This window comes from Hyperolius riggenbachi, chromosome 9 (assembly GCF_040937935.1).
Source record: "Hyperolius riggenbachi isolate aHypRig1 chromosome 9, aHypRig1.pri, whole genome shotgun sequence".
In the NCBI taxonomy this organism is placed as follows: domain Eukaryota; kingdom Metazoa; phylum Chordata; class Amphibia; order Anura; family Hyperoliidae; genus Hyperolius; species Hyperolius riggenbachi.
The window spans coordinates 262849247-262869786 of NC_090654.1; the positions used below are offsets into that span (position 1 = coordinate 262849247).

Below are 20540 nucleotides of genomic sequence, written 5' to 3' on the forward strand. Positions count from 1 at the left end.
CACCGCAAACCACCGATGCTTGCGCGAATAAATTTGCGTCCGAACCGTTCAGGCCATCTGTAACGCTAAAGCACATTTGGACAAGCCAGCTTCATTTTGGAAGAAGGTGCTGTGGACGGATGGAACTAAAATGGAGTTATTTTGGACATTATGCATAGAGGAAAAACAACAGCATGCCAAGAAAACCACCTGCTACCTTCAGTAAAATATAGTGGTGGTTCCATCATGCTGTGGCGCTCCGTGGCCAGTGCAGGGACTGGGAATCTTGTCAAAGTTGAGGGACGCATGGATTCCACTCAGTATCCGCAAATTCTGGATACCAATGACCAGGAATCAGTGACAAAGCTGAAGCAGCGCCGGGGCTGGATCTTTCAACAAGACAACAACCCTAAACACTGCTCAAAATCCACTGAGACATTCATGCAGAGGAACAAGTACAACGTTCTGGAATGGCCATCTCAGTCCCCAGACCTGAATATAATTGAAAATCTGTGGTGTGAGTTAAAGAGAGCTGTCCGTGCTGGGAAGCCATCAAACCTGAATAAACTAGAGATATTTTGTAAAGAGGAATGTCTAAAATACCTTCAACCAGAATCCAGACTCTCATTGGAACCTACAGGAAGCGTTTAGAGGCTGTAATTTCTGCAAAAGGAGGATCTAATAAATATTGATTTAATTTTTTTTTTTTTATGCTCCTGCCTAATTTTGTTTAAACAATTATTGCACACTTTCTGTAAATCCAATAAACAATTTCACTTCTCAAATATCACTGTGTGTGTCTCCTATATGAGATTTATAACTGACATTTTTTATGGTAACAACCAACAATTTATACAGGAAAATCATGACAATTAACAAGGCTTTCGCATCCCACTGTATATATATATCTTCTTCTGCCTGCACAGACGTCTGCCTGGATTTTGACTACTCTCAGCCTGCCGACTTCACAGACTTCTTCCTGGATTTTTACTACTTTCTGCCTGCACCGACGTCTGCCTGGATTTTGACTACTCACAGAGGGACTCCATTAGGGCTGACTTCGCTGCCGATTCTCGCCTCCCACCTTAGCAAAGCCAGCACCTACCTTTTCCACAAATTAGTGGCCCAAAAGGTAAAAAAAGAAAAAAAATTTAAAAGAAAAAAACTGGGAGCTTCTTTTCCAAGGTGTTTCCGGGACGGAAACACGACACTGAGGAGCCTGGGGAGGGTGGAGGCTATTAATACTCTTCTTTACTTGTTTCAGGCGTTTCCACTGATTGGATGGGCAGAGCCCATATCTCCATTGTCTCGTATGACGGCTGAGGAAATTTAATTAATTCAACAAATTTGTGTTCTCATCTTATTTATATGCAGAATGTCTACCAGGCTTTTATTCTGGCATATTTTGGCGAGTTATGACTTAAGAATTGGAGGCCTAAAATTCTTGAAAAACAATGTGCCGCTTTTGATAATTCCAGACAGAAATGCACCGCCAGAGAGGTTAAAGAGTACTTCCAGTAAAATAAGCGCCTATAATGACAGCAAGCTCTTTCTGCATGAAGACAGATGGTGGGTTTGGAGGTTTATATACATTAACTGTCTTGGAAGTCTTCGGGCAAAGAGAGCCTCTCCTCTCTATCTCTTACCCCCCCCCCCCCCCCCCCAGCAGTGCAGTGGCAGACATGCTTCCAAAAATGGTCGAAGGCCTTTGGAAACCTCCACCAGTGTGGTCGCTGCGCAGTTCGGCAGCCACCAATTAGGAGGCAGTAGCAACGTCCTGATTCGTGGCTGCCAAGCTGGGCATGGGGCCGCCGTCACACAGGTTTGCACCGAACCCTGGCAGAGGGGAAAAAAAAAAAAAAAAAAAAAAAAAAAGCAGCTCAGGCCCGTTCTGACAGTGAGACGGAGCGATCACCTGACTAGATGGATGGCGTCAGGACAGGTGAGAGCCTGTCATTGCGTGCTCTGTCTATTTTCACTGGATATACTCTTTAAAGTGAACCAGACATGAAAATAAATAGAGGAGATAAACCATTAAATGTATCCTCCTACTCCCAAAAATTACTTTTTAAAGTATCCCAGGATCTATATTTAAACATTTACAAAAGTAGTTTAAATGTTGGCAGCTTATGAAGTGTCCCAAAGTTAGAAAAAGGTCAATAGTTCATGTATTTTATCTCTATCTGCTCTCAGAAGTTGTATTCTGCCAGGAAAACTTATGGCTGTAATTTGTAAACACTGTTACAGAGGCGCCAGTAGTGTAAAATATTGGTAAAAGGTTTAAAAGGAGGAAGGCTAGCGGTGGACTTACCTCCCCAATGTAGACACAAGATAATGTCGATTTTTCAACAAAAATAATTTTACTCACATACTCCAAAAACTTGCAATGCGTTTCGTGGGCATATCCCACTTCCTCAGGCTATAAACAGGAGTACAACAACTTGTGCTCTGAGTAAATCAGTTTAGTGCCTCTGTGTGGCGACAGGTCTAATTCTCCCCACCTGCATAGCTAGTGGGTACCAGATTTGTGGGTAAATTTCTTACAACCACATTTCCACTTCATGCATCCAGTACATACTACACTATACCGGGCTCTTGGTGTCCTCCCTTATATGGCTGTAATTTGCTCATCAGTGAGGTTTACTTTATTCAGTGTCCGACAAGACAGCTGTCACTTCAGCATCAGAAAAGAAAAACAGTTGATTTAGGCACTGCAGTGATTGCTGTTTTAATGGTGTTTCAGATTGTGAATAAAATCACCATTGTTATTTCAAAATTATGACATTCAAAAAGGTAGGTACAAAACATCATCATCTGTAAAAAAAAATCGTCATGTGCAAACATCTTGTGCATTCAAACAGTTGCAAGAGGAGGATGTCCTACCATATCAAAAGGTGGCAGTGGTGGGTGCAGGGCAAAAACCGGTAGCCTAACAGCCGTTTCGCACGGCGGTGCTTCTTCCGAGGCTGATCCAAACTGACCTCCTTGCAAAATAATATCAAAGAAAGAAAATTACGCAAGTTTCTTAGAGACAAAGAAGACTTTGCTCTGGGTAAATACTTCGCTTGGCAAGCTACCTTTAGAAGGAAACCGTTTCCTAGAGGGCAAACCCCGCCCCGTAAGCCACCATCTGGGTATTGGACCACCGACTCAGATTCGAGTGGCGAGGAAGTACCAGTTCAGAAAGTCGCTACTTTAAGGGACTACCAAAAGATACACCTGGGGCTCCTTTAGAAGGCGCATCAGGAGGGGAAGAGGTGAAAAGAAAGCCAAAAAGGAAAAGAGTAACATGGAGAGACCAAAACAGTCGCCGTTATCCGAGACGGTAATTACAGAAATATCACCAAACTTGGAAGTTATCAACCTCTCAGATGTGGAGCTAATAGATGGATGTATACCCTTACTTCAGAGGGGACTCAATTTCTCACTCGTTCAGGAATTCGATTTTGCGCAATTTAAAGTGGACCTATATAAAAACATACGACAAGTGAATATCAAGCAAATTTTTCAGAAGCAGTTTTTTTAGGTGGATCAGCCTCGGAAGAAGCACCGCCGTGCGAAGCAGCCGTTAGGCTACCGGTTTTTGCCCTGCACCCACCATCTTTTGATATGGTAGGACATCCTCCTCTTGCAACGGTTTGTAAAAAAAATCGTCATGTGCAAACATCTTGTGCATTCAGATGATCTTTTGTACCTACCTTTTTGAATGTCATAATTTTTGAAATAACAATGGTGATTTTATTCACAATCTGAAACACCATTAAAACAGCAATCACTGCAGTGCCTGATTCAACTGCTTTCCTTTTCTGATGCTGATCCTATGTGTATGTTTCGCTAATCAGTCATGAGCACGCAGTAACTGTTGCATTATCAAGGTGGCTTTTAGAACATCTTTCCATCCTCATTCCCAGTGACACGGCGACAGGCCTTGTAGTGCCGGCAACCTTTCACTCCTTGATCACAGCTGTCACTTCCATGCCTAGAAATTAACTCTTCCAGGCAGCAAAATAAAACAGGTAAAACAGCCTGGTTGTTAATGTTTTGTATTGTACATACACATTTATCTCGTCACATATCGCCTTGGGTAGCCCCATGCGTCACCTGTACTTGGCCTTACAACGTGTGCACACCTAACAAATGCTACCTGTAGCAATCGGATGTGTTGGGCCCCAATGCTGTACTAATGAATTGCTCTGCCGTTACCTAGCGATCTGTCAGTACAGAATCTTCCCCCCCCCCCCCCCCCTCCAACTAGCGATCACATCAGATTGTTACAGCGGGGCAGTCTGGGGATATTGGGCCACTACATGCCCAACTAGTAGTCAATTAAAGGACATCCAAGGTCAAAATAAACAGATGAGAAAAACAATTGTATCTATTCTTCTAAAAATGACTTTTTATGCTATCCCAGTTTTATTTTATATTTAAATCTAGTTTAACCAGCCGGGCGGTATGGACGAGTTCAGCTCGTCCATTACCGCCGGAGGCTGCCGCTCAGGCCCTGCTGGGCCGATTTGCATGAAATAAAAAGCAGCACACACGCAGCCGGCACTTTGCCAGCCGCGTGTGCTACCTGATCGCCGTGCAGCCGCCTGAGCCCAGCGTACAGCGTAGCCGGAACAGTTCCAGCCAGCGCTAAGGGCTGGATCGGAGGCGGCTGGCCATGACGTCACTCCGCTCGTCGCCATGGCGACGAGGTAAGCGAAACAAGGAAGGCTGCTCATTGCAGCCTTCCTTGTTACTTCTGGTCGCCGGAGGCGATCAGAAGAACGCATCCGGAGCGCCCTCTAGTGGGCTTTCATGCAGCCAACTTTCAGTTGGCTGCATGAAATAGTTTTTTTTTAATAAAAAAAAAACTCTCCCGCAGCCGCCCTGGTGATCTTAATAGAACGCCAGGGTGGTTACGTTTTTACTCTGCTCAATTGTACCTTCATTGAAATATGCGAGAGCCCAAATCTGTGTTATTGACCCTTTTTTTAATCTCTTTTCTGCTTTCAAAAGCCATTTAGTGATGGGAAAGTGTTTTATGGCTGTAATTGCTTATCTGTGAGGGTTATGCAATAGTCTCACCCAGACAAAAACTGTCACTTGCATGCCTGATAATTATTTCAGGCAGAGAAAGAAAAAAAAAGGAACACAGCTTAGTTATTGATGTGCTAGGCACCGTGCATACACGTCTACCTCATGTCACGTCACCTCGGGTATCCTTTAAAGGACTTACGAGGCCAAAATCTGCCCCCAAAACGTAAAAAATGTTAACTACCTGCATGACTTTGTAAGGAATGGAGGACGCTGTCCCCCTCTGCTCAATAGCCCCCCGAAAGGCTGCGACCCCACGGTCCGAGTCGGTATCTGCAGCCTGCATAAAGATGGCCGCCGGAGCTGGCCACGGCTGCGCAGTCCGCATAGCCGCTACTGCGGCTGCGCAGCTCTAGGGCCAACCCTCCGATCCACGTACCAGGCAGCGTGGATCGGAGGGTTGGCCCTAGAGCTGCGCAGCCGCAGTAGCGGCTATGCGGACTGCGCAGCCGTGGCCAGCTCCGGCGGCCATCTTTATGCAGGCTGCAGATACCGATCCGGACCGCGGGGTCGCAGCCTTTCGGGGGGCTATTGAGCAGAGGGGACCAGGCGGAACGGCACGGAGGGCATCCTCCGTGCCTTACAAAGTCATGCAGGTAGTTAACTTTTTTTACGTTTTGGGGGTAGATTTTGGCCTCGTAAGTCCTTTAAGGCAGAGCTCCCTAACCCTGTCCTCAAGGCCTACCAACAGTACGTTTTGCAGGAAACCACAAGCATTCACAGGTGGGGTAATTAGTTTCTCAGCATAGCTGATTAACCAACTCTGGATTTCCACAAAACATGTACCATTGGTCGGCCTTGAGGACAGGGTTGGGGAACACTGCTTTAAAGAGACACTGAAGCGAGTAAAAAACTTGCTTCTTCTCTTATATTCAGCAGGGGCATGTGTGCCCCTGCTAAATCGCCGCACAACGGGGGTCCCTTACCTCCCAATTCCCCCCCTGCAAAATCTACGACCAACTTGGTCATAGATTTTGCTGCTCCTAGAGGCAGGGCTAACGGCTGCAGCCCTGCCTCTCAGCGAGTCCATCAGCGGCGGATCTCCGCCTCTCTCAGTGTAGGAAGACTGAGAGGAGCAGGGGAGAGGCAGAGATACACGCTGACAGACGCACGTGAGGCAGGGCTGCAGCGGTTAGCCCTGCCTCAATGCGGAAGAGATCCCCGGCGAGGACGGAGGGGATTTGGGGGGTAAGGGACCCCTGTTATGCGGCGCGATAGCGGCGGTTTAGCAGGGGCATAAGAGAAGCGAGTTTTATGCGAGGCATATGAAATAGTGTAATTTTATCTGGCATGCTTACGTTCATATGGTCACGAAGAGTCTGCGTCAAATAAATGAGGGTATGGGGTCGTATAGTAAAGTATAATTTTTTTTTGCAGGACATCCAATCCCAGGCTTTTTTTGAATAGCAGTTTTTCACCCTAAATTTGTATTCTACAGCCATTTTACAGGGGAAAATAAACCACACCAAAATCTACTTTTGTTTCACATTTTTTTTTCACGTAACAAATGCCACTGCTATAAAACGTGTGTACATATATATCATTTGGATGTCAAGAGTAATTGAAAAGTTATTGCTGCATCAATAGTGACACAACCGAGTGTCAAAATTGTCAGGAATTTAAAGAGGTGAAAATCCCAAACACAAAAAGGTACCCGTCTCATAGAACCATATAACTGAAATATACAGAATACACGTGAAATCTGAAGACTTTTTTGAGAGTTTATTAAGTAAACGAGACAGGACATGTTTAGTTCTCCTTTTCTTGTACGGTCTTTGTGCCGCGCAGACGTCCGGTACGACGAGCAGCAATAAGACCGACTTTGCGACCGGCTGGAGCGTCTCTCCTGATAGTTGAGGGTTTACCAATGTGTTGATGGTTTCCACCACCGAAGGGATGTTCTACGGGCTGCGGAGGAGAGGAAGAGAAGATAATGTGAGGTAATCAATGTATTTACATTACGAGCAAATCTCTTACTATAGAACCAGCTTCTTGCTTTTTGATGTGCAAAGGGGAGACTGTCCTATGGCCACTCACAGGTAGTGGCCTAGAGTCAGGGCTGGAACCCACTAGAGTGCTTTTTTGAGCGTTTGGGGAGCGCTTTAAATCGCTAGCGCTTTCCCTAACGCTCTGCCAATGTAAATGAGACTAATACTACAGTAGCGATTGCGATTAATAAAATTGAAATCACAGGACATGCAGCATTTTGGGAGCGTTTGCGCTTCAATGTAAAGTATCAAAGCTTTGGCAAATCGCTCATGAATGGCTACACATAGCGATTTGTGTGCAATTTTAAATTACTGCAAATTGTAAAAAAATACTACATTTAAGGGACTAATCACTACTAAGATCGCTAATCGCTGGCAAAAAGCTTACGATTTGTAGTGGGTTTCAGGCCTAAAGGTGCCCATAGATCTAGCTATTGAATCTGATTGACTGCTACTCCACGAGCTGATTCCCGATCAATAGCGACACAATCTTTCAGGAATCTGCCTCGTGATGACGCCCCCCCTCCAAATGTTAGATGGCCGCCGGCGTCTGTGCATGAAAATGTTTGCTGCACCCAAATATCCGTTGTACTGCACTGGTGCTCCACATAGCTGCCGGGGGCAGATAACGTATTTACATCCACCTTGGGAGGGGGGGGGGGGGGGGGAGACATCTAACATTCGAGGAGACGGCCACTGCAGTTTCCAACGTGTTCGCTAAGATATCGAACATCATTATCGCCGCAATCTCAATCAACCCGAGACTTCTCAGCATGTCTGATATATTCAACCAATTCTGGCCCCAAATTACTCGAATCTTTGATCAGGCATGCTTGTTGTGACGATTTTCAACTGTTTCAATAATCTAAATGGATGGTCGATCAGCTGCGAAATCAACAGATGTATGGCCAATGTTGCAAAAATCTAAAATATATGTATACATATACAGATAAGAAGTACGTTTCTTCCGGAGTAAAGTGAGCCATAAATTACTTTTCTCCTATGTTGCTGTCACTTATAGTAAGTTGTTAAAATCTGACTTTGGACACTGGTTTTGGATTAGCCCATCTCCTCATGGGGGATTCTCAGGTTTTCTTTATTTTCAAAAGCATTAAGTGAATGGCAGTTGCTCCATCCAAATGTCAAAGTGTGCAGTGAGCAGGGAGGCTGGACAGCATCTTTTTATAAATGTTTCAAGGAGTGTCTTTATAAACAAAAGCCATGCTGAGAATCCCCTATGGAGAGATTGAATAGCCCAAAATCTGTCGGTAATGTCAGATTTCTACTACTTACTGTAAATGAAAGCAACATAGGAGGAAAGTAATTTATGGCTCATTTTACTCAGGAAGAAACATGCTTCTTATTTGTCTCTGTTTTCATAGATTTTAAATTTTAAGATTTTCGTGACAGAGGTCCTCTAACTCAGCTGGGGGAATCCCAGTGGGTGGATGCAAATACAAGGCCATACAGAAACTATGCTTTGTCACATTTATCACTATTCGTGGTAATTTTGAGAGACAATGTGCCAATGCCTTCTGTGCTAAAGAGAAAAAAAAAAAGTGCAAAACAACAATAACATTTGGCTGAAAAAAAAAAAAGTTGGCCAACTACCATTCACCATTACATTGGCCACAGAGGTTTGCAGCGCAGCGATATTTACCTTTGGGAACCAGTACCAGCAGTCGGAAATAGAGCCCAATCGAGTCTGCTCTACTTCACAGGCACAATGTGTCTCTGCCCCAACCCCGTTTAGATGCCACTTGGTCTAAGAATGCACAGCTGTGTGCACTGTGGCTAAGCGGATCAGGTAGCCGCAAAAAACGCCGCTCCCGCGGGCCGCAGTGGCTCACTTTCACTTCTGTGACCTATAGGTCAGGACGTTGCAAGAAGCGGCTGTGTGTCTCAGTGTGCAGGGGGGCGGGGGAGTGGCAGGGGGCATGGCCAGGGATGAAACTGCCCAGAAACCTTCCCTGGCAGTTTTGAACAGGGAATTCCTCTCCCGAGTTTACCTCCCAGATAGCAACAAATCTCGTCACTAAGCTTGGGGGGCCTTAGCGCGGCGGTGGAGGGGGGGGGGGGGGGGGGACACAGAGACATGTCATTAGGCAGAGAGCATGCCTCGGTGTCCAACCTGCCCCCCAAGGAACCGCCTCGGGTTCTCTAAGAAGATTCTATACTCGCAATGGTTTAACAACTAGCAAGTATCTAAGAACTATATATAAATGGGTTATCCTGTAGTCATAAATAAAACAAAGGCCTTGACACATCAACTGTGATGTCACATGAATACTTACGTTCATAGCCACACCACGGACACGTGGCCAGCAGTTTCTCTTGGCCTTGTATTTGTGGTACGCACGCCCGGCCTTCAGGATGGGTTTGTCAATTCTGCCACCACCAGCAACAACACCTGTATGTGGTAAACGACAACTAGTTAACGGTCTAGTCTGAAAAATAAAATTGAATACCACTGCAGAGATGTGTTTTCAGATCAACAAACATTAAGATTTTTTTGGAAACCTAAATTTAAAAAAAAAATAATAATAAAAAAAAAAAAAAAATGCAGTTGTGTCATTTCTAAAAATGTGAGGCAACAATATTGTATGGCATCTTCTGTGCGGAATACCACCACCAGCTTTCACATGAAGCTACCTAATGACATCGGAAAGACTAAGACACTAAAGCCTAGTACACACTAGCAATTTTGATAGGCCAATCATTGGTCAATTTTACCACCTCCGTGTAGTATGACCATTTACCTATATAATCTGCATAGAATTGAAAATCTGTTTGGCCCTCATACTACATGGAGGTGGTAAAATTGACCAATCATTGGCCAATCAAAATTGCTAGTGTGTACTAGACTTAAGGCTTGGTTCGCCCCAGGATGCAAAACAGGCACAGTAACGTTTGCATCTGCCCTGCGCCATCAGTGTATCCCGTCACCAATCACTGCCACTCGGTCCTTCTGAACTCAGCCCAGAGGCCGGCAGGAGCATGGGGCTCTCCTTAGACTGCATTAGACCAATTCTCCATAGCAACAGGGAGAATTTTCATGGGTTTACCATGAACCAATAAGAATTCTCCCTGTTGCTGAGGAATCCCATTGGTCTTTTGCAGCCCAATGGAGATCCCCATGCTTTTCCCGGCAACCGCTCTGTGTACAGGAAGCAAGCGATAGCAGAACAGTTAGCCCAGGTCAGACGCTTTACCCCCTACAGGCTATTTGGGGAATGCATCCACCTGCCCAGGATTATTGCAGACTGCACAGAAGTGCGGCTTGCTTACCGCAACGGATCCCACAGATCCATTGCAGAGTGATCAGTGTGAATGGTTCCTATTTATAAAAGCATCCAAAGCCACATATTCAAACATGTAATCACAGAGCACAAAAGCAGCTGTGAGCGAGGGGGGGGGGGGGGGGGGGGGGGAGGGGGTGGTCGGGAATTGAAGTTTCAGGAATATTCTCCTGCGATCAACAATTAGGTAGACAAACGTGATGATCTAAAGGCTGGTACATGCCGCTAAAAAATAAATAGCGCAAAAACTAAGCCTCATGCAAATATCGGCGGGAATGATCTACGACGATTTTCATTCGTTTGACATGACCGTCATGACAGATCACATGGGCCGATAATCCTTTACAAAGTCAGCAGTGTGTACAGAGCTATGAACGATTGTTAAACAATGTGGCCGCTAAGTCTACGGCACTTGTCGCATGTTCCGTATCAGTTAAGGATCAGTAATATCACCCGCCAAATCACAGATATCATGAAAGGCAGATCATGGACTGATCATTCTTTGGTCGATTCACACAATCTATCTTTCAGTGTGTATGCAGCTTAAACTGTACCAGAGATCTTCTAAACGAAAGTTTTGATATTTACACAGGGCTTCCTCCCGCTCCATAAACACGTCTGCCCCACGCCGTCCTCCCACTGTCTGCCGTCCAGCGCCAGTAATAGGCTCAGTCAGGTCCAGTCTGGGTCTCCTGTGCAAGCACAGACCCCCCCCCCCACACATGCGCAGTAGACCCAGACTGACGTGACTGAGCCAGTTACCGGGGCAGACCACGGCTGAACGGCAGACCACGGCGTGGGACACAGACGTGTTTTTGGGGTGGGAAGAAGCCCCGGGTAAGTATCAAATCTTTAGTTTACAAGATCTCTGGTTTACTTTAAGTTAAGTGCACACAAAAGGTACATTGGGGGGGGGGGAGGCCTTCTCCTGTGGCCTTTCGCCTGTATGGAGGCCGCTATATCCTCCATGTAGAGCCTGCACAGTGCCTCATTTTCCCGGCGTGGGGAGTCGCATGCCGGAAGAGGTGTTGTGTTGTGTGCATCCACCCAGTACATCTGGCACGCACTGCATCTTAAAAGAGTGGATTCTAAACTGCAACAGTCTGATGCAAGGTTATAATTAAAGGGAACCTTAACTGTGGATAAAAAGAAAAGTTTCACTTACCTGGGGCTTCCCCAAGCCTCCTGCAGCCGTCCTGTGACCGCTCAGCTCCTCCAGTGCCCTCCGGTCCCCCGCCGCGGCTTAGTTTCATTTTCGGCCGACTGCCAGTCGTCCTCCGGCAACGCATCCTATTCTTCCGCATTCCCCGACGTAAAGTGACGTTAAGCGCATCATTCGGACGCGCTTTACGGCACTTTACGTCGGCGAATGCAGAAGAGTAGGATGCGTTGCAGGACGACGACTGGCAGTCGGCCGAAAATGAAACTAAACCGCGGGGGAGGGTCACCGGAGGACACTGGAGGAGCTGAGCGGTCACAGGACGACTGCAGAAGGCTTGGGAAAGCCCCAGGTAAGTGAAACTTTTCTTTTTTTATCCACGATTAAGGATCCCTTTAAACTGATAATAAAAATGAGACTTTTCTTTGCTACTAATGTTCTATTTATTATCCGCACACACAATGCATCACTATCATGCATCTGCACAGCCAGCGTCAGCCCTGCACTGTTTCCTAGTCTGTGGCCTGCAAGAAGAGGAAGGTAGTTTCCTGCAATCACTCTCTCACTCACCGACAATTGCTCTGTTTGCAGAAGCGATGACTTTCTTGGAGCCAGAGGGGAGCTTGACTCTTGTTTTCTTGGTTTCAGGGTTGTGTGAGATGACGGTGGCATAGTTACCGGATGCACGGGCCAGCTTGCCACGATCACCTGGCTTCTCCTCTACACAGCACACGATGGTTCCTTCAGGCATAGTGCCCACTGGGAGCACATTGCCGATGTTCAGCTGGGCTGGAGGAAGAGACACAATAACGTTTCAGCACAGGCTTTTAGCATTAAGGGAAAAAAGCAACATTACAAAACCAGGAATTACAGGAACATCACAAACTACGCAAACCAGTGGCAAGAGGAAGGATTTTCCCGCTGATAAATCTAGCTTTATTTCTGGCACACCAGTAAAGAGAGCAACCAATAAAAAGTGGACCTGAACTCTTGCACGGGGCAGAAGGAAAACCCAGAGAAATCCACCCTATATGTAATTAGAGTTTAGTCTGTAATTCCTCCTTATTTGTGACCAATCACAACTGTAATCTGATCTCAGTTGTGTCAACTGGCTTGGCAAAGCAGCTAATTTGTAAACACAATGGCCTCAGTTCTTGTAGGGTTATCAAACAAATTACCTCATGTGAGAATTTCCCTCATGAGGTAATGACATTTAGCAATTCTGGTAGGTTTTAGTCATGTTTTACCTCATGAGATAAATGAGGAGGTAATTCATGAAGTAATTTACCGAAAACAGCTATGGTCATGGAAATTAGGGGGCATGTTAGCACATAATTCATCGATCAGTTTAACCAGCCGGGCGGTATGGACGAGCCCAGCTCCTCCATCACCGCCGGAGGCTGCCGCTCAGGCCCTGCTGGGCCGATTTACATGAAATAAAAAAGGTGCACACGCAGCCGGCACTTTGCCAGCCGCGTGTGCTACGGTGATCCGCCACGTGCAGCGGCGAAAGAGGGTCCCCCCAGCCGCCTGAGCCCAGCATAGCCGGAACAAACAGTTCCGGGCCAGCGCTAAGGGCTGGATCGGAGGCGGCTGACGTCAGCTGACGTTCATGACGTCACTCCGCTCGTCGCGAGGTAAGCAAAACAAGGAAGGCCGCTCATTGCGGTCATCCTTGTTAATTCTGATCGCCGGAGGCGATCAGAATGACGCGTCCGGAGCGCCCTCTAGTGGGCTTTCATGCAGCCATTTCATGCAGCCAACTTTCAGTTGGCTGCATGGAAGTTTTTTTTTAATTAAAAAAAAAAAACCCACCCGCAGCCGCCCTGGCGATCTTAATAGAACGCCAGGGTGGTTAAGACCTGTCTGTACCTGGAGGTAAAGTCAATTTGTATGCATTTTGCAGTTTTTAGTGGAGTTGCTATTCAGGCTGTGCAATAGAAAAGAATAGTAGAAATAAAACGCCAAATATTTTCTGGATTTTTTTAAAATAAGGGATGCCCATTAATATACTTTTCATAGTTTGCTACATAATCAAATACACCTTCCACCCTGAAGAAAAAAAAAAAAAAAAAGTCTTCTAAAGACTATCCTAACTTATGGAAGACAACGACTAATATTTATTTACGCTTACCGCTGAAATACCTCATGTTTGACCTCACTTTATGCGTTTTACCTCATGTTTCACCTCATGTTTGGAAATGGAGAAAAAATTTTCAGAATTGCTAAAAAAAAAAAAAAAAAAAAAAAAAAAAAAAAGAGGAAAATACCTCATGAGGTATTTTACCTAAAAAAAAAAAATATTTACCTCACATAGCTACCAGAATTGAGGCCAATTAACTGTGAAAGAAGGGAGCAAACACTGCAGATTTATTGCACACTATCCGAATGTAAGGTACCAGGAAAACAATACATGCAACACTACAGTACTAATGGACAGCACTGTCGGTACAAATGGAAGCAATTGGCTTCTCTTATAAAAGAGAGTCTATTAGTAAGACACAGCGTTGGGAGTATTCCTGTGTGAGTTTTGGCAGCACATATGATCACTATCTGCTGGGGGGGGGGGGGCTTAGAGTCTTCTTCGCTTATCCCCCTCCACTTAGTAGCTTCTCATCGAGTGGGGTGTAGCTATCCCCCTGCTGTGATCACTAAAAACCCCACACACACGTACTGATGTGAGGTCGAGCAGGAAGGCGATGATTGTCACAAGATGGAGTCAGACTACTGACTGACAGACCAAATGCCCTTTTGTGATTCGCTCACCCCTCACATCAATTAGAAGGGTTACAAATTATATCAGAGGCGTAATCAAACATATATACAGTGATGTACGCGAGACATGTACCGTAACACTGCAGATTTATTGCAGGATTTGTATCAGCTGTAAAAAAAGAAACATTTTTCTTTAGACGCTATTAAGCTGTTACTTATCGTTTAGAGCAGAGAGTTCTGAGTTCAGGTCCGCTTAAAAACAACCTTTATCATGTTGCTGAACAGGAGGCGATTTCTCCTAAAGCTAGACTAAGGAAGTCCCTAAGGGCTAGTTCAATCTGGAGGCAACAATATTTTGTGGCGCAAAATTTTGCATTCTCACATCGATTTGCGATTCCTGTTTAATAGAACGATAATCACAGCGCAATCACCCCCAAAATGCTGCAGCGAGTTTGAGAGTTATACAAATGCTGTAGTGAGAAGGATAACATAGGGATACATTTGTCACAGTACTTTGCCAATTGCCACCGATCAGCAAAGCGCTGAAAAGCTCCCGCGTGTTAACCAGCCCTTATAGCTGCCTTCTGGAAAGGTCATGTGGATGTTCTGCTTGTGAACACATGTCAAGATCTGCATGTGTGAATTCACTACCCCATGCACCTTGCTTGGCAGCACTTCCAGTACCAAAGCTGTATATAAAAGATGCTGTGGCCAAGAACTGACAGCCATGCAGTTTCTACATAGCTTTCAGTATGCAATTGATGTTCCCTGCAGTTATAACATGAAAAACAACAGGGGAAGAATATCAACATTTTGCATTAGCTTTTTAAAATGAGGAAAACTTGAAACAAAACAAGAGTGAAAAAGCCCTCAGCTCCTGCTTTACTGTACAGGATTATGCAAGACTGGCATAACAATGAGGGCCTACCTCCACTGGGAGCCGCGCCCGTTTCAGATTCTGCCGCGGCTCCTGTTTAGCTGCAGCCAGAATTGCTAAGCTGTGCCATACACGGCAACAGGGATTTGGCTGTGAGCTGCATCAATCTGAAGCATGCCCTCCAGACTCGTCCTGAAGTACGTTCAGGATGGCAAGCCATGATACATAGGCAGCGTGCAGCTTGCAAGCAGGGAAACCCTGCAAATCTGTAACTGGCGGAAGCGGGCCCTTAGACCTCATTCACACCCGAAAACGCAATCGTTTGTGTGCCCTTTTTCCCCCCTCCTGGCGCTCTACTGTGGGCTGCGTTTCTGGTAAAAGCGCTTTTCCAGAGCAGTTTTGTAATTCACTCCCTGACGCAAGTCAGGAAGTGAACTCTTTGACCCGGAAAAGAATAAATACAATGTATTTATTCTTAAAAACACAAACAATCGCTGCACAAAGTGATTTTGTAAGCATTTTTCCTATACCTTCCATTGAGGCAGAATCACCTCAAAGACATGCAACCCTTTGCTGAGTGGATCGGAAACAAACCGCTCAGCTGTAAACTCTCTTATAGGGAATCATTGCACAAGCGTTTTTAAGGCGATTTTGAAAATCACTTGCGCAAAAATGCCCTTAGTGTGAACAAGCCCATAAAGCAGATATCCAGCATATAACAAATATTCAACAGATCTCTTCTCCTGTAAAAGAAGAGGATCCGTAGAGTGTGCGTTGTACGTTGGAAACCCACTTTAAAGAGACTCTGAAGCGAGAATAAATCTCGCTTCAGAGCTTATATTCAGCAGGGGCATGTGTGCCCCTGCTAAACCGCCGCTATCCCGCGGCTGAACAGGGGTCCCTTGTCAAAAATATTTAATCTTTATTATCAGGTTGTCATTAGGTAAACTGAAATAGTGTAAGGGGGGGGGGGGGTTTGGGAGGTAAGGGACCCCCATTTAGCCACGGGATAGCGGCGTCTTAGCAGGGGCACCCATGCCGCTGCTGAATATAAGCTCTGAAGCGAGATTTATTCTCACTTCAGTGTCTCTTTAAAGCAATGTTTACCTCTCTGGTTGTTGGATGCTGTATTTGTGCTGCTGTGTAACATAACTAAACTTAGGCAGCATTGGTTATTGTCTTCATATCTACTAATAAGTTTTTGCAAAATTTGCAGATTTTCTCTTTTATTTTGTGGTTCTCAGGATAGAAGTGTAGTTTTACCTTTCTTGCCGCAGTACACGAACTGCCCAGTGTGGATACCCTCAGCTGCAATGAAGAGTTCGGTCCTCTTCTTGAACCTGTAAGGATCCCGGAAGGCAACTTTGGCAAGTGGTGCGCCACGGCCAGGATCATGAATAATATCCTGCAGCAAAAAAGGAATACAAAAAAAGTACACTTATTAAAAAATAAATCTAATCAGAACTAATGTACAGATAATTACATTAAGGATTTCAGAGAAAAAAAGGGGTGTTTAATTTACATAGCACTACCATGCTCTGTAGTGACGTACAAGTGATACATAGTTAGTTGGGATGAAATAAAGACAAAGAGAACCTGAGGTGGGTTCTAAGAATCCAATTAGCATACAGAGGCTGGGTCTGCATATAATACCCAGCCTCTGTTACTATACTGTTTTCCCCCCAGCCCCCCTCTGCTCTTCCCCATAAATCAATCGCCGTGCTGGCGATGGCTGTTTACATGTGAAGTGTCAGACTGCCGCTACCCCGCCTCCTCCATAGCGCCGGTCCCCGCCCGCATCCCTTCCCTCGCCGCTGATTGGAGGGAAAGGACTTGGGTGGGGATCGGCGCTATGGAGAAGGTGGGGGAGCGGCATACTGACACTTCACATGTAAAAAGCCGGCTGGCGACACACTGCGTGTCGCCAGCACGGCGATTGATTTATGGGGGACAGCAGAGCGCAGAGGGGGGCTGGAGGGAAACAGTATGGCAACAGAGGCTGTCATTGTATGCAGAACCAGCCTCTGTATGCTAATTAGATTCTTAGAACCCACCTTTGGTTCACTTTAAAGAGGAACTCCAGTGAAAAAAAAAAGCTTCATTTTTTCAATAATTATGTATAAATGATTTAGTCAGTGTTTGCCCATTGTAAACCCTTTCCTCTCCTTGATTTACATTTTGACATTTATCACATGGTGACATTTTTACTGCTGGCAGGTGATGTCAGTGGAAGGAGAGGCTGCCTGCTTTTTCGCAGTTGGAATCAGCTATAAACAGCTATTTCCCACAATGCAATGAGGTTCACAGAAAGGAAACGGTCAGGACCATAGTCCTGCCATCACACTGTGGGAGGGGTTTTACCACAATATTAGCCATACAGCCCCCTCCCCCGATGATCCATTTGAGAAGAGGTAAATATTTCTCATGGTAAAGAGGATATCAGCTACTGATTGGGATGAAGTTCAATTATTGGTTACAGTTTCTCTTTAAAGAGACTCTGAAGCGAGAATAAATCTCGCTTCAGAGCTCATAGTTAGCAGGGGCATGTGTGCCCCTGCTAAACCGCCGCTACAGCGCAGCTAAACGGGGGTCCCTTCACCCCAAACCCCCCACTGCAACACTTGGTCGCTCCTGGAGGCAGGGCTAACGGCTGCAGCCCTGCCTCCAGTCGCGTCTATCAGCGGCGCATCGCCGCCTCTCCCCCGCCCCTCTCAGTGAAGGAAGACTGAGAGGGGTGGGGGAGAGGCGGAGATACGCGTTGACAGACGCGCGTGGGGCAGGGCTGCGGCGGTTAGCCCTGCCCCAACCAGGAAGCGCTCCCCCACTGCACCGAGGGGATTTGGGGGTGAAGGGACCCCCGTTTAGCGGCGGTTTAGCAGGGGCACACATGCCCCTGCTAACTCTGAGGTCTGAAGCGAGATTTATTCTCGCTTCAGACTCTCTTTAAGCCATGTACCCATTGGCCAGATGGATTGGTGATCTCCGCCAAATGTCCATTCCCTAAAAAAGGGAGAGAAAATGTTCCACACTGCAGATATAGCAATAGATAGAATCCCTGGATCAACAACGCATACAAACGTTACATTTTGATTGGAAGAAATGATAGTTTAGCTGAATATCTAGTTTGTGTATTTTATTCTTATTTAGCTGAATAGAGTATTAAGGGCTCTGCCTTTGACATGGGAGACCAGGGTTCGAATCCTGGCTAGGCTCAGTACCTATTCAGTAAGGAGTTCGAGGCAAGACTCCCTAACACTGCAGGATGGCCTCCTGAGCGCGTCCCGGTGGCTGCAGCTCGAGCGCTTTGAGTCCATCAGGAGAAAGGCGCTATATAAATGTTCGGATTATTATATAGCGTCTACACATTGCACAGTGCTGTACAAAAAGTATATTATCTCGTCCCTTAACTGTCCCTCAGGGGGAGCTCACAATCTAATCCTACCATAGTCATAGATCTATGTATGCACTGTGTAGCGTGTGTTTCACCTCTAGGGCAAATTTTAGGAGGAAACCAATAAACTTATCTGTATGGATTTTGTAATGTGAAACAGCAGTGTCCGGAGAAAACCCATGCAGACACGGGGAGAACATACCAACTCCGGTACTTTTCCGTTAGCCGGGCGCATCCACTAGGTAGCGTTAATTACTATTCCCCCTCCAGGACACCATGGATAGTAGGGAAAGATGTAATTATGGTGGAGTTTTATCGCCACCCAGTGGATGCGCCCAGCTAACGGAAAAGTACCCTAACTCCTTGCAGATGCGGACCTGGCTGGGATTCGCACAGGCAACCCAGCACTACAAGGCATGAGTGCTAACCACCACTAGGCCACCGTGCTGCCCACCACACCACAGAATATGCGGCTTGACAACACGTGCTTGCTGCAAAACTAAAAATTAATCTCAATAATAATTTTGGGGCGACAGATAAAAAAATAGACAACCTGAATCAAACAAGAGTGATTCATTAAAGAGAACCCGAAACCAAGAATTGAACTTCATCCCAATCAGTAGCCGATACCCCCTTTCCCATGAGAAATCTTTTCCTTTTCACAAACGGATCATCAGGGGGCTCTGTATGGCTGCTATTGTGATGAAACTGCTCCCACAGTGTGATGTCAGGACCACGGTTCTGACATTACACTGTGGGAGCCTTGTTGCATTGTGGGAAATAACAGGATTTCAACTGCCAAAAAAGCAAGCCGCATCTCCTAATGTCATCACCTGCCAGCAGTAAAAATGTCACCATGTGATAAATGTCAGAATGTAAATCAGCGAGAGGAAAGATTATTTTCACTGGAATTCCTCTATAAAATGAAGTCCCAGTAGGATGTGTATATATAGACGGTACTCACTTTTACAATCCCCTTGATATATCCGTGCCTTTCAGCGAAGTCAACAGCCCGCAGCTTTGCCGCACCTTTTCTGTGCTTTACATGAGCTCTGAAAACAGAACCCGCACCTTTTCTCTGGCCTCTGATCACACGTCCCATCGTGCACTAAACAAAACACATTACAATTTAATTAGCACTGCATATATATGGTATACTGATTACGTTTACTAACAATTAAGCTGAGAATAATTGCAGTAGATTCCTGTTATAGTAAACACAAAGTGTCCAGGAAAAGAAGTTAACTATATCAGAATTAGTCATACTTTGTATATTTATACAGACACACAGGACGGAGGGGCCGAAGAGGAAGCCCCAGGTAAATATGGGCCAGCATACCATCTTTGGTACACTTTAAAAACTCTGCACATGTGCACAGGGGTTGCACTTCAAACTTGGAGCAGCCTGACAGGCTAGGGTAGGACGATTTACAATAGGTTTCATGCAGATATCTATTGGAAATTACTATGCAGTGTGTGTGGGCAGGAAATGGATCAGATTCGATCTCAGAGGAATCTAACTTAATAGTCGGTCTGCCCATACGTGGAGTGATGTATGGCCATCCATAAGACATCACTCCAGTCCCAGACACTAGTAATGGAAATAACGCCTCGGAGTCCCCCCATACAGAGCGGACAGTGAGCAGACACAGCACAGTAATCACCCCCGAGAAGCTCGGCTACCGAGGAGGCAGGATGGCAGCGATAAAGGCCGGATTGTAACCGGATCAGACAGCAGAGCACCGACTAAAGGCTCCTACCTCGGCCTGGGCTGTCCGCGAAGAGGAAGTTCTCAGCTGCGGCCGGGAACTTCTTCCGGAGGAAAAAAAAGTCACGCTGCGCGCCAGGAAGTATCGCGTTACGGTGATGAAACCTCGGCAGACATATCGGAATTGGGCAAGTCAGACAAGTAATGGCGCCGTAGCTTTTCGGTCTCCGGAAAGATGGCGACCATTCACGCTGTCCGCAGTGTCAGCCCGCTATGTGGAGCAGCGCGGCATGCCGGGAATTGTAGTTTGTTTACTAATCCTGACTAGGAGCCAACCAGAGAGGG

The 20540-nt window shown here is 45.9% G+C and overlaps 1 protein-coding gene across 1 annotated transcript; it reads right to left on the reverse strand.

The window, feature by feature from the left end:
* Window positions 1-6765: 6765 nt before the first annotated feature.
* RPL8 (ribosomal protein L8) lies at window positions 6766-20347 on the reverse strand. Its single transcript, XM_068254437.1, has 6 exons — window positions 20248-20347; window positions 19452-19595; window positions 16360-16501; window positions 12075-12293; window positions 9341-9456; window positions 6766-6966 (listed from the first exon to the last, which is right to left on the reverse strand). The coding sequence occupies exons 2-6, from the start codon at window positions 19587-19589 to the stop codon at window positions 6808-6810; spliced, it is 774 nt and encodes a 257-aa protein (XP_068110538.1). The 5' UTR covers window positions 19590-19595; window positions 20248-20347; the 3' UTR covers window positions 6766-6807.
* Between the last annotated feature and the right edge of the window lie 193 nt (window positions 20348-20540).